We start from the raw sequence: 15,369 nt of genomic DNA, 5'->3' as shown, positions 1-15,369 counted from the left end.
TTGGAATAAACCGAGGAGAAACCAAATAAATAAAACTTTTATTTATTTTTTCAGCGTCAATCACAACAGATCCACCATACTGGTCATCAGATACTTAACAACCGCGATCGATATCACGGTACAAGATCTTCAAAGACTAAAAATGCAGCAGCTTCCGCACTATTAAACCTTCGAAGCCTGCTCGAATCTCGAATTCAACGCGACCTGTCTTTCTAGTGACTATATTGCGTCCGTTCTTCTTTTGTAACGTAGCGTTCACTCGTATATCCGCGCCCGCACCCCATCGCTTTCAACGATAGCTCTTTATCTTCCTCCCGCGCTGACCGAAATATCCAGGGAGTTTCACACGATTACCTCTTCTGCGTGATACTATCGCATCTAAGAACCACTCCTACTGTGACCCAACTAACCGCTTAATCAGCCACCTATCTAAATATCCTGAAAGGATGTGAAAGTGTGAAAGTAGAAGAACCACTAAAAATCTTCATCTACAGCAAAAAACGTTCCTTCCAAATAATTATTTGCGATATATATAACATCACTTATTTTGCGACGTTAAATCCAAATGTGAAAACAATAGAAAACGAAGCGTTAGATATCAAGCAAATCAAGCAAAAAATTAAGCAAATTAAAACGTAAGCAGTGGCTGCCTAAAAATAATAGAATTGCATATGTTAATAGTAGAAACATTTCTCTCTACATACTCGTAGATAGGTTTACTTAAAAGTATTACATCACATTGTACATACCTATGTACAATTACAATCATAAAACACTGGAACTTTACACTTTGTGCAAAGTTCTAAAAAAATATTTTACTGTAAAGAGTATTATACTATATCTCTATCTCTTTAAGCAGAGAGAGAGAGAGAGAGAGAGAGAGAGAGAGAGAGAGAGAGTCACAATAATAAAAATTTATAACATTTTTTAAGATAAGAAATTTTCCCTAAAATAAACGCCTCAACATGTAGATTTACATTTTTCTTTGCGAAATTTCACAATGTAAGAAACATCAATTTTACTCGCCTTTTCTTGATGTCGAAATTACAACCCTAGAGGGGAATAACAGATTATAACGAAACGGTATAATAGTTGGCCAGACAACCTGTGCAGTAGCCAGCGTTTATTATAAATGCAAATGCGTTCTGTTCGTGATATTTCTACTCTGATAAAAAGGAGAGACGGCAATTTCAATTACGGCTGGTCGCGCGTGTCTGCGAAAAAAGCGTCAATTTAACAGGAAGATAATCTTGCTGCCGAGTGTCGAGCCGTTCTAACCTTCCTCAAACGAAACCCTCTTCTGTCACCCTCATAAATGAGATTGCTACGAATCTTTTTCACCTTTTCATCCTTCTCTCCCTCTCCTTCTTCCTCTTCCTCTTCCTCCCTTTTTCCCTCTCTTTTTTGTCTTTGTTTCTTATTACTTATTGTGTGTTCTTTGCCCATGCGTTTCAGGTATTTATCTTTCTTCTTCCTCGCTTTTTTACGATGAGATTATTCGCGTGTTGTACAAACGTATGCATCAATTCGTTCAATTTTGTGAAGGTGCAGGCCGAGTGAACACAACAGAGTGTTTCATTAAATGCGTCTGCGCCTGATAAATTAATGCACTCGCCTATAGTTGTTGAAAGCACGCTTAGTTTGCTCAAAGATATAATAGTCAACGTCGGACGACTTAAACACAATGTAGACAAAGTTTGCCGCCTATACTGTGTCTGCCGATCTGATGAAGAAATGAAAAGCAGTGGTAGAGAAACGCGGTGTCTTCACCAGATATTCAACCATTGATTGATTTCCGACTCAAGATATATACCATATGTGAGCATGGAGCAGCGCACGAAATTTATTCTACGTTCCTTTCCACGGAATTCCCTTTGATGTTCTGTACTTGACACGTAGCAATGTACTTTCTGGTTTGCTTTTTGTTTCTTGTTTGCTCAGAAACTCTCTCTCTCTCTCTCTCTCTCTCTCTCTCTCTCTCTCGCTTGTCTGGCTCTCTCTTGGGCTTATTAAATAGAAAAAAAATTATACGCAAAGAAAATCGATTTATCTATAACGTATTTTGTATTCAAAACAAATAAAGTTTAAATAGATGTACGTTTTCTAAAAATTTTGACGAAATAAGAAAAACATACGTCTTTAAATAAGCAACTTTGTACTTGGTTTTATCTTACATTATTGCCCCTGTATGCAAGTTGAAAAAAAATTTAATTCTTAAAAATAATGAAGCCCTTTATACAAGGCGATATCGCTTAAGAACATCGGCGGCCAATAGACGCCACGAACAATCGTAAAGTTGTGCATGGACGATTAAATCAATTCAAAGAGAGGAAAGAGGAGGGAAGATTTAAATTCCACGGCGCGACCCCATGGCGCGCGGCGATATAAATAAAGCGTCCAGTGTTGCAAGAGATGCATAACTCATTCGACGTCGCTATAACGCGGATATTTTCGCAATAAAAATGCCGTGGCTCGTGATAATGCTAGGTTTACCTCTATTTATCACGCGGCGCACTTAATGGCGACCGCTATGGGCGCTATGTACCCATCAATTAATATACCTGTGTGCTCATCAAACGGACAGAAGAGAAACGCGATGGTGGGCCACCGGGTTAAACCGATGTCGGGGAGTCAGCCAATTATACGTTTATACGTGGGGCTGTATATTCCTATCCGCAGCGCGTGTACGTACATGTATGTGCCGTCCTTTGCCGACTTAATGTCGCACCAATTATCGACTACTCTATTATCAGCTCGATAATATGTATAGACGCTACATCATAGACCGGATATTCGCCCGATGATATCGATGACGATCTGGTTAACAAAATGGTAAAAATGACGTAATCGTGTCGATCGCGCGAATATCGTCCATCAGTACATCAATAGCGCGTGCCGCATTTATTTGCTGCTGCGAAGGAGCGAGACCATAAGTCGCACTCCGGACATCGAGCTCGACCGAATTTCTTTGACCTCGCGAAAACGCCTTGACCTTTACCACCAGCGACTAAGCGTACACAACTTATCCTCGTGGTCTCGAGGCATCAATCATATAATCTTCATAAAAACGGTATTCGCTTTTGTGTTTGCTTTAGAATTTTAGAAGCTTGCTCCCGCAGTTGAATGAACGCGAGTTGTGCTCTCGGCTATAATCGCATGCTGTCTAATAGCTATGTTGAAAAATTCAAAGTAAATCGGATTAATTGCAGCTAGACTAATGACACATCATTGAATTTGCTCGCAGTGAAAAGTGTGAATAGATAATATACAAATGTTTTGCGAAAACAAGAACAACTCGGGAGTATAAATTGATAATGTCGCAATTAAGTAAGCGCGCGCGCGCGCGCGCGAGAGAGAGAGAGAGAGAGAGAGAGAGAGAGAGAGAGGGAGGGGGGAGAGAGAACGGAGCTGTATTAAACTTCATTACTCGGTTCAATAATATCGCAATATGTGAATATATTACATAATATATTCACCGAAACGTAACATTTAAACGTATAACATTTGAAACGTAACATAAAAACATAAATTAATTTCCTCAGTTACAATTAATAGGTATATCTTAATTAATGCCATGCAATATTATAGTAAGTTTTTGAGAGCACAGCGTATACCGATTTCTTCCTGTATGAGCATACGGCTATATGAAATTGGATTAATGAAACGTTAGGAACAACGTCTCGAATAAATTGCTCCGTCCGCAATTATACTATTCATTAATTTAATTAAATTTTGCACGCGCTGAGAACAGTAATAACGGCGTAAAAGTAATAATCCGATTGAAAGTAATATCAAAAATTGTCCAACAATATCATAACTTTTTCATACGTTCCGTAGTTAATTAAATATTCGAATTAAAGTAGTAGACAATTCTCTTTCCCATGAGGACCATTGTCATGTAGAATTAAAATTAACCGCGCGATTCCAATGGTGACCGCACGTAATCCGGGCTTAAGTCGAACTACACCACAGACGCGTAAACTCTGGCCTAATTTCGCACAACCCAAATTCAATCAACGTTTAGCAAGCTCCATACTCCATACCGCTAACTGTTTCAATTTAAGACTAGCGGGATCGCAAGTGTCTCGACAAAATCCACTCGACAAAAGGGTTATCGAGCCAGATTTCTACGTCGTAAACAGAAAAAAAGTGATGTTGTATGAACAGCATCAGTGTAATTGTGTGATAAAACCTATCATTGATACGCAACATCAATGTTAATGAACAAGAAACATCAGATAATTGTTTTAATAATTTAAATATTTGGTCCAATAATATCCAATTAAATTAACTATTTATGTTTGTGGCAGCCCGTGACGTCGACGTTTAATTGAAGCAACTTAATTTTTTTTCCGTGTAGCAAGTATTCGTCGCAAAAGTATAAATCTGTTGCGACCAAAATATATATAAGATGTCCTAAAGCTATATGGCTCTAGTTCCGTGATGGAAGATGGAACCGATCTTTATGTATTTTTGTAGGAAAAAATCGATTTCTAATCTTAATTTTAAAAAATTTGTTATTAATAAAGAAAATGTAGATCGATCTTTTTCGTGCGTTGCGCTTCGTACGTGTAACGTCGCCGTCGCGTCGCAGCGTACGCGCACGCTTTGCACGCATTTCTAAATTCTGAACAACTCCGATTTCCGATTGTCATAGGAAATATCTTGGCGCGCAATATACCATCGACGTATTTATTTTGTGCGAGGCACAACGGGGCGCATATATATAAGTAGACGCGGCGCGGCGCGGCGCGGCGCGGCACAATGTTGATGACGGTATATCTGGGGATGACAGACAGCCTCGCAGGATATTTCAGAGAGATGTTCCGGATGTTAGCTTATATTAGATCGGTCGTAGCCTGTACGTCGAGCCTGGAGCCTGGAGTCGATTGACGGTGACTGCCGCGAGCTCCCATCGACGACCAAGCGACGTTATGGCTTTCGATTACGCTGACCGGGCGCGCGAGACACCCCGTGTAGGTAGGGTGTACGAGAATTACGGCGTTATAAACGGCGAGCCTGAAATTGTCACGCAATTTTATCGTTTTACCGGGCCGCGCGCCGCGTCTCTATCGCCACGAAATATCGGATAATACGTTAGCGGACCTCGGGTTTATTCTCGCTCGTCATGTCGTCATCACCGTTATCTCGCACCGAGCGCCGAGCGTAGGACCGAATAGCCGCCGTAGCCGGTCGATAGATAAACCAATGTACCGTGTCCGTATACCGTAATCGAGAGACTCGGTCTCCAAGATGTTACTCGAGAGACGACTCGTACAAATGATTCATTCGTCAGATAACATTGGGACAGTGTTAATGGAATTTAAGTCAATACTTTATGTAGTTTATGTGTGAAGCGATTGCTATTCACAGAAAATTCCTTTGAAAACGATGACAATTCTTTTTATATTCAAAATGGTCATTAACGGTCGCAAAATCGCAATAAATAATTTTCAGTCACGAGAAAGCTCGGTCGTTTTTTACGTATCTACGATTAATCTGATAGTGAGATTAAATCGGTAAATCTAATTGAGGGTTAAAATATATAATTAAAAGAAAAATAATGGTGAAAAACACAAACTCCAACTCGCAATTTCGTCAATGTAGCTCCCTGCAGTATCCTAACGTGCGCATTACTCAGAGGTTCTAACATACACCACGTCTAAAACTAGACACCAGCAAATGCAATCGATTCCCGTGTTCCAGGCCTTGCTGCAGCTCTACTTTACCGACCTCCACCGGAAATTATGGCAGGCTACGACATTTCCGGTTAATTCCATAGGCATTAACAAAAGGGATATTAATGTTTGACAGAATTAAAGCCACGCGTTTCCTTCAGTTATCTGCTTTTCATTACAAGCATACCGCTCCTATGCCGCACCTCGGCTCCGAGTCATAGACCGACAAAACTCTTATCAGAATTCAGATAAGAAATCAGGATCGCTTTATCAAACTCTTTATTTTTCAATAAAAAATATAGCATAAAATCTAATCGCATTCAATTAAAAATGAATTAACTTGTAGATTAATAATAAAAATAAAATAATAATAATAATACGAAATCTCGCTGAAATGTAGCGAGCGTTTAAAAAGTCCTTGTTCCCGCAAACAAGTTTCGCGAAATATATCCGCATACGAGCGAAATATTATGACAATACGCTTTATCGAAGCACGACGACGATATAAACTATAAACGACGCAAAGTATGCGACCTTCACCTTTGAACACACAGCGGAAGATACATCAACGTCTCCTAACAAATGCATCGTTCGCGACGACGCGACGCGACGCGCGTCAGTAAATATGCGCGCACGAATAATTCATCGTATGTGATATTTACTATTGTGCCACTCGCGTTTGAAAGGTAAGAGGCGTATTCGTAGTTGAGGACTTTCTCGCGCGCGTGGATATATTTCTTTCTTTTTATTACCAGTCGCGGACGCTTTAATGACTCGCGCATGCTTATCGCTGTTATGCATTGTTCCTTCATAAGAGAATATTTCACATACCAGCTCGAATATTCGTCTCGACTATATGAATATTTTATTGCCGCATTATTCTATATACTATATATATATATATATATATATATACAGGCTACAGATTGTTCGGCGAATAGATGCGCATTGAGCGAACAAAGAGGGATCATCGTTATCAAAAATATTTTAAAATAATTTTTTAAAGATTAAAAATTGTTGACGTTTCGACATTTCAATCGAGAAAAGATCGCTTTGATTTTCAAATAACACAAAGCCTATACTCGCGCCAATCAGGCCTATTATATAGAATACCCAGAAATCACCAAACCATCCAACGATAGAATATAATCATGGACATTTTTTATAAATGCAATATGCATATTATATATATATATATATAGATATCCATCAGATTAATCAATAATCAAAAGTGTCAATTAACGTAATTAATGGATGAGGATAGTATCGCGCCGAAATACAAGGACTTTGATATCGTTGCAAACAGAACACCGTTCGGTATCGATCGAGAAGGATGGAGTTGGAGAAAGCTCTGCTATCGGCATTTTAGCTGGCAAACAGCCAATCTTCGCATTTTGGCAAAGAGTTGCCGAGATGCCTGTTCGTCGTCACTTTCGTATCCGCCGCCATCCGAAGAAATTCTTCTCGATGAAGCATACATTTTATTTAAAAAATGCTCAAGTAAACGATTCAGTAAACGACATTTCCAAATGCAACGCATGCTGCCAATTATCTAAAATTGGTGGATATTTATTTCCAGAACAATCATTCATAAAGAACAATTCATTTAAAAATCAAATTAAGGTATGTGTTCTGTGTATTTTTGTATGTCAATATAAGGGTGTGTGCGTGCGTGCGTGCGTGCATGTATGTATGTGGCAATATAGACCGAAAGCGCAGAAGAGAAGATATGTATATTTGGATACATCAAATACGCCTTAGGATATCTGTCCAATTTATAATATACATTAACTCGTATAATGCCCGAAGCATTACTCAGATCTTTGTCGAAGCTTAATTAACACATCGTTCCATCAAACTAAAATGATTACGCGCGAGACCTATCTGAAATGAACAACCTTGCAACTATCATGAAGTACGATAATACAATAGATCGTGATGTATACTCGCATAACATAACGCCTCACTATTTCTAAATTATCGATATTATAAAAATATATTCCTGTCAGTCTGGCGCATCAATCTTGCCAATTATGGAACAGTTAATAAATGATTGTGAGATTCATTAAGTTTCTATATATACGTTGCAAATGGCACTGTTCAACTTGATGACCCTCTATGCGAGAGATAGTGAGGCCCGGGACTAATTAGGCTCTTTCTTTGAGTCTGTCATTCCGAGTCTTTCCTAAATTATAAAATCCCCGCGGCAAATTTCGTAGGATGCTTAACAGTGAAAAGTATGCAAGAAAACTTGAGCGAAAAAGTAGGACAGTTCTACTTTTTCATATAAAAGAGAATTTTTTACTATTTCGGAAACTCACATTTTAAGTAAGCAAAGTAAGAATTTTGCTAAAAGACAATCAGTCGTATACGAATGAAATAAAGCAACTTTCTTCGTCTGTATTTGCTAGAAAAAAATACACAAATTATTCATTAAATAAAGATTATTGTTTAACAAGTTTAAGAAATTATAGACAATGTTGCAATATGTATTAAAATAAATTAAAAACAAAATTACTCATATCATATCTATAATATGTATATTATTTATACGTTCTTGTGATTGTTTTGGACTTTTTAATAAGCTACAGCTATATTATAGCTATATAAAAGGAACAAATTATAAAAGACTTTTTACGAGGTCAAACATAATGCGCCATTTTCATCAAAGATACGATAGACACAGAGTGCTTCATTAACTATAATACATCCTATCTTGGCAAGAGAAAGCAGAATGAAGGATTGACGATCGTTTATATGAGAGTTGGAAGATTTCGTTACATAATCGCGCATTCGCACATCACATCTATTTCTATATATAGAATTCTCCGACGATATTTTTCGACACAACTTTCGACAAAATGATTATGTTTTTCTGCGAGTAAAACTCGCTAAAGCAGTGTGCTCCCATTTATGAATAAGTACGCGTTCGCTGTGGCTTACGACGCGGTCGACGATGCCGCGATGGGTACATAACTAGCGAATCCGATGCGAAGAATAGGAAAAAAAATCAATGCGTTTTTTCCGTTAAACGAACCGGTATTGTATCGACATATGGCTAATACGCGAACGGAAAAATGTCGATCCAATAATACCGAGAGCGCGGTATCGCGCAAATACGCATCGCGCGCGCGAACGATGGCTTCCATTGGAATGACGTCGTCACTGGCACGTAATCCCATTCATCTTGTCACCGACTCTCTAAATTCCCGTCGATATCTGCCGCCCAACTATCGCATCGTAGATAGATAGATCGTTGGTGCATTTCCCTGCTCCAATCGTATTTTATTGCTAGAGCTAGACTATCCTCAAGCCACTAGGATAAATTGCAATTTCATCGTCCGGTAAATTTGTGGTTATTTCTATATGCAGAAGGTTCGAATAAGATAATCTGAACACACACACACACACACACACACACACACACACACCGTTGGTTGATCGTCAAAAGATAGAGCGCGCAAACCTAATGCAGACTCTGTCGTTGATTAACTCTCTGGCTTAATTACGCGAACGGCCGATTTTTGCTAAGCAAATTGATACGATCGTCGGCCGCGACAAAAATGGTAAATACAGTTATAGCCCTGAAAATGACTCGACTCATTGTCAGGTGAATAAAACGCGAATAGTATAGTATATTAATAAACAGTGAAACAAGCACTAACGTACTATACAATAAGTACTGCATCAGATGTACTATTTCGAAATAAAGAAAGAAATGAATTGAAATCGAATTATAACGAGTTATATTTTCAAACTAGACTTGGTAATATTTTTGTACACATACCGTAATTGTAGATAATTATACACTTGGATTATTTATTCTCAAAGATTAAATAATACCTATGTATTATTTTGTATTTCTACGAAAGGGATATATGCATCTCTTAATTGTCAAATTTTAACTACATATGTTACCGCTAGAGAACTAAAGATAACAATACCATTTAGTTGTGTTCGTCCAGAGTATCGTATTATTTTCTGGATCAATCACCGAGATAAAAGATTTTTGTGCATTTTTCGATAATTTGAAAATTTTGAAAATTTCAAAGAAATGGTACACGAACGCATTGAAGACAATTCAAGTTGTTGTTATTAAAATATAATGTTTAAAAGCTGTATAGCTGAAGAAATGTCTCCATACTCATACGCTCGACTATTGAGTTTATTTTTATAGAAACTATCGCGTTTAGAACTCTCCAAATCTCCATGTTTCCGCAGTCTTGTACAAATGTCTACAAATGGCTAACGAGGAAGAAATATCGTGGTTCCGTGGAAAACAAGGTCGGCGAAAAATATTCGTTTACGAAGAGAAATGATGCTATTATCGTCTTTTAAAAAGACCGTACAAAATGATACCAACCGGAAAAGCACGAGACACCAGTATATTCGTCTAAATGATAAGAATAGCGCGCTACCCGTAACAGAAATTGGAAATCAATATTTAAACCCATTCTTGAGGTGTCGTGACCAAGCTGGATTTGCGTGCGGTACTGAATAGATAAGAAGAGTACCATAATAGTGTTACGAAGCCGTGCATCCTTATCGAAAGGAAACGTGTCGTGGATTACTTATTATCGTTATTTTCTATCGTAATAAATAGCTAGCGGCTTAATCGTCTGCTTAAGCGTGTGATCAGATTTAACACGATATGCAATCGCAGAAAACTCACAAAAGTCTGTATCCATAACTTTTTTCTCAATTATACCTATCAAATTCATCGTTTTAATTTCTATAAATGTTGCGTTTTATTCCGCAGTTTCCAGTAGAAAATAACGTTAAAGAGAAAAGAGCATATGTAGGAAAATGGAATTATTGTTAATTACATGAGCCATATACGAGCATGTAACACAATCAACCGTACACACACACACAACGCTCGAAATGAAATTTAAAAATAATAAAATGAGATACGTGCAGAGAGAGAGAGAGAGAGAGAGAGAGAGAGAGAGAAACATGGACCATTAAAGGTTTTAACGTCAAAGGATTGCTCTTTTATTTATACTTTTGTAAAACAATGTAATCGTATCACGGAACAAAGTGATTTAAAGTTTTAGTAAAATATCGAGACAACGAATGATTAATTAGTTTGCGTTTCATACTGTTTTTAATATTTCACATATCGCGCTTATTTCTGGCATTTGCGCGCGAGATACTAAAGAGGTAATTTAATTGGAAACTTACAAATACATCTCGTAGGAAAATATTTGCGTTCTGAGAGAAAATATCTATCTCACGAAAGAAATATTTTCGACACGCGAATGTACCAAACAAATTCATGCATGCTGTCCTATCATATAAGCGAATAACGAACTACACAACGGAAAAGCAGGCAGTATCTCGACTATCTTATTTTACGGTAGAATAAATGTTGGCAAAGTTAAGACTCTCGGCACCAGTCTTTAAATTCTGTTTTTGCATTCGGGCCATGGCAAATTTATCTTCACGCTTGGCAACTTGTGAAAACTCTCCACGAAAAGACGTGACCCGTGATACACTCGACATCGACTTTGTTTCGGTTTATTCGTCCCGCTTTATTTCCCTTCACACACGACCTTTCCTTCGTAACTATTTCCAACAGTGGTTACCCAATAACTACCCAAATTTCCTCGCGTATTGTAGTTTTTGACAAGAGAAAAATAATTGTCGTATAAAATAATAATAATAAGGCATTTATAATAGTCATCACAAAGGATGTAAATTCGTTTAAAAGACATATTTTCAGATAGCCAAATTTACTTAAATCTGAAGCAATAAAACAAACTTGAAATTCCTATTGTGCGAAAAGATGATTTATACAATATATGTTATAAATTAAAGAGTTTCACAACTTGGCGACTATTGTTAGCGAATCAATGGTTTCAGCGAATCCTATATCCCGCGTGCATATACATATCGGTATATTCGGTACTGGATCGGAGCGATATCCTATAAAGGATTCTGTGTATACTCGATAGCTGACAAGCGGAACTCTCTCATTGTCGCATAGATAGCTTATATTCTTTCCGCAACGTGTATCTGAGAACGCAATAGGTTCGTATAACAATATGCAACGCACATTTCATGATATTCATACAAATCGTACAATATATGTGTACATAAATGATATAAGAACAGGTGGCAATTATCATATTTAGATAAATATTTAAAAGTAAGACGTATGAATCGGCCCAACTGGCAATAATTCACCAAACATTAATCGACTTTACCGGTCACTACAGTTATTGTCAAGACAACACGACCGCGATTTGGCCCGACTATTATCGTCAAGACACACCTTCCAACCAAGGACCCGGTCCATACAAATCGATGCAATCCCTGGCACTTACATATAAGCATCACATTTAAATAATTAAATTTATTACGAAAAATATTACCTCAGCCAGGATTCGAACCTGGAACTTCCCTCATTCCGTGAAGGGTGTCGTATACCAATTCGACCACCAGTAATGGTGCCCCAACCGAATAAAAGTTAATTTCGGTGTTTCCATCTTCTATTATTATTGTTCTAATACAGGTTATTGCGATAAATATTACCACATGCCTCAGTGGTCGAATTGGTATACGACCACCCTTCACGGAATGAGGGAAGTTCCAGGTTCGAATCCTGGCTGAGGTAATATTTTTCGCAATAAATTTAATTATTTTAAATATGATGCTTATATATGTATAAGTATCAAAGATTACATCAATTTATATAGACCAAATCCTTGGTTAAAAAGTGTGTCTTGACGATAATCAATCCAAATCACGGTCGTATTGTCTTGACGACTATAATGACCAATAAAGTCGATTAATATTTAATAAATTATTGCCAGTTGGGCCGATTCACACATACGTCTTAGTTTTATTATTTCGTACTGGCGAATTACAATTGCATTGAATTAGATAAATATTTAGGTTAATAAGATAATATAAAGATTAAAATGTATTAATTTTTAATAGTAAGGTATAATATTGTCTGAATACAAGCAAATATTCGCCTATCCGGCTCCATCCTGCTTTGCCTGCTACTTCCATTGTTAATTCAATTTCATATTATTTTAATACAATACTTTAACTATTAAGTACTTAACTAATATTTCATTAAATTGGTGTTTGATATTGATTCTGGAATATTTTGATAATTATATATCTACTGTGAATACTCTGCAATTACCAATTGATTTGAAGAATAATTTTTCAATTGATATGAAATCGATTTGTATCGCTTAACAATTACCTATTGTATATGTCGCGCCATCAAGCTGAAACGTGGCGCTCTTGCATTTCTTGAAGAGTTTTTGGTGCGAATAAGTTGGAAGCTTCGGCAAAGGAGGAGGTGGTGGTGGTGGTGGTGGCGGTGGTGGCGGTGGCGGCGGCAACAGAAGAGGCGGAGGTGAGCCCTCAGGACCATGCTTCACGACACTTCTTTCACTCTGGCTCATTTCTTAGGCGGAAAGGAAACGCAATCACAATCTCTTCGCCTCGCTCCCGATAGCAAAGCAGATAAGCAATTTGTCGTACGACTTTAATCGTTGGATGCGTACATGATTCAGAATACTGTGGCACTTACTAAGTGTTCTCAATCGTCGATCTCGACACGATGCGATTGTGATCAAGTAATGTCATAAATTAGTTTCCTTCGTTTCCCGCGAAATTATTATTCTCATTTCTCTTCCTTAGTAGGCACTTAAATTGCAGGCACTTAAATTTTCAATTCTTAAAGAGAGTTGTCACACTTCTAATCTTCAATCCCATCCTGTTAATGTAATTTTATTCTGCAAAAGTTCTTCCCGAGTCCAATAGTTCCATACAAGAGCAAAGTATTAATTTGCTCCAAACTAAGATTTTATGCGAATCAAATTTAATATGGAAATTTGTATAATTAGAGAAATTAATCTCTCTCCTATTGCCAAAGGACTGAAAGTCTTTAATTCATTCCAATGAAAATTCCTGCGTTATAATAAAAACAGATTTGCGAATCAATAATCAATGGATTTTAAGTACTTTCACGAGACTATACTTAACGTAGTCTATCTCCCTCTCTCTCTCTCTTTATCAACAGAAAGAGTTATAAAGTCTTGATGAGAATAAAGAGTTTCATGTCACTGATGGCTATCCGGGTTACATATTTACAAAATAAAATACATATTTTTATGCTGCTTAGATAAATATGTATATAATACGGATCGATATTCTTAAAGTAAACTATATTCACTGGAGTGTGTTCTCTCGAGGCATATACTACAGAATGCGAGTATTCATGTACTTTGAAATGCTTAGAACAATCCAATTTGCGTTGAACGTAGGGCCATCTGCGCGATGTTGCTATTGTTGCCGTACAGTAGCCATTATATTAATGAGATAACAACGTTATTCACGTGTATCCATATAAACCAAATAAAGTTATTTGAAAAATCACGAAATTATCCTCTATTATTAAAAAATGTAAAGCGATTGTTATAAATTTAATTTACATTAATTTATAATTTTAGTCGAAAAATAGTCATTTAAAAGTTCTTTAGAATCAAGATAAATTTCATTATTGTCTCGTCTCGTATATTGAAATATACATATATGTATATGTATATACATGAGAATAATGGATTACATAACAATGACAATCAGAAAAATCAATTACTTGAGATTAAAACTGCGTGGAAAAAAACTATTCTAAAGTAATTCCATTACGTCCTTCGACGGCAGAATTACATTAGCATATAATTGTATATAGTTAGGAGAATTCAGAATATATCAAAGTTAAAAAATTAAAATGTTACAGATAAAAGAGAAATACGTGGGAGATAAATCAATCGTGCCGATTTGAGTTTGTCGATTGTTCAATTTGCTCGATACTCGATACTCGATATACATCCTGTGACGTCAAATTCATCATAAACTCGATACCAATAAACTCATCCTTTTCATCGCCATCTTATATACCTCGTGTTTTATACTTCGTCATCGATTTCTATCGCGGTGAAAAAGAATAATGATTGAAACTTGGGGGGAGGGGACGGGGGAGATCCATCATTTGTAAACCGGTGCAGATACGTAGAGGCGATTATATGTCAAGTTTTGTCTTTTTTTATTTTGTTACATTTACGATCGAGACAAATATTGTTTGCGTGATGCATATGGAATACAAATACCTGGAATGACATCCACATTTTTACGTCTTTTCGCCAAACCAATTTGATAATTTCACTACATTCCACGGAACGACCTGGAAAATCTTCCAACATTCTCACCATCCTTGCATTCGAAAAATTTATCACGCGTTATATGCACTTATGGCATATAAGCACATTTTGGAGAACCGAAAAGCGGACGAAGAACCTCGCCCATTTTATTAAGGGGTTTTGGGCGCCATGATGAACGCACTTGTCTTCTATATGCATTTGCAGAGGAGGTTGACAAAAATAATAATACCTAATATATACATTAAGCCCCAAGTCTCAAAAACGTGGGGAAAGATACTTTTTAGGATGTAAATTTTGCATATTACCATATGTGATATTAGTTATAATGTCGCTAATTTTATATAAAATAATATATTTTATAATATCGTCTAGACTTCCCTGCTGCGCCCAAGGCACTTTCCCGTATAGTGACGAGACGGTAACGAACAAACTTATTCGCTTGTTCGGCTAAGTCCAGGCCTGCGGCTGGTTTGCACTTTTCGGCCGAAAGAAAAAGAAGTACTCAA

At 37.1% G+C, this 15,369-nt stretch overlaps 1 protein-coding gene across 9 annotated transcripts in view; it reads right to left on the bottom strand.

Moving 5' to 3' along the window:
- LOC139774105 (dual specificity calcium/calmodulin-dependent 3',5'-cyclic nucleotide phosphodiesterase 1-like) overlaps positions 1 to 15,369 on the bottom strand; it is a 95,750-nt gene that overhangs the window by 56,542 nt on the left and 23,839 nt on the right. Inside the window, exon 1 of one of the 9 annotated variants that reach the window (XM_071709082.1) lies at positions 12,901 to 13,422. The exons of the other annotated variants lie outside the window; for them this stretch is intronic. Within the exon in view, the coding sequence (XP_071565183.1) occupies positions 12,901 to 13,105 (205 nt within the window). The 5' untranslated portion in view covers positions 13,106 to 13,422. Of the gene's footprint in view, positions 1 to 12,900; positions 13,423 to 15,369 lie in introns of those variants that run through there. 9 annotated transcript variants of the gene reach the window in all.

This window comes from Temnothorax nylanderi, unplaced genomic scaffold (assembly GCF_030848795.1).
Source record: "Temnothorax nylanderi isolate EJ_2023f unplaced genomic scaffold, tnyl_v1.0 TNYL_tig0074_pilon, whole genome shotgun sequence".
Lineage (NCBI taxonomy): Eukaryota > Metazoa > Arthropoda > Insecta > Hymenoptera > Formicidae > Temnothorax > Temnothorax nylanderi.
Note: the sequence above shows the minus strand (reverse complement) of the source record. Positions and strands in the feature narration are given on the sequence as shown.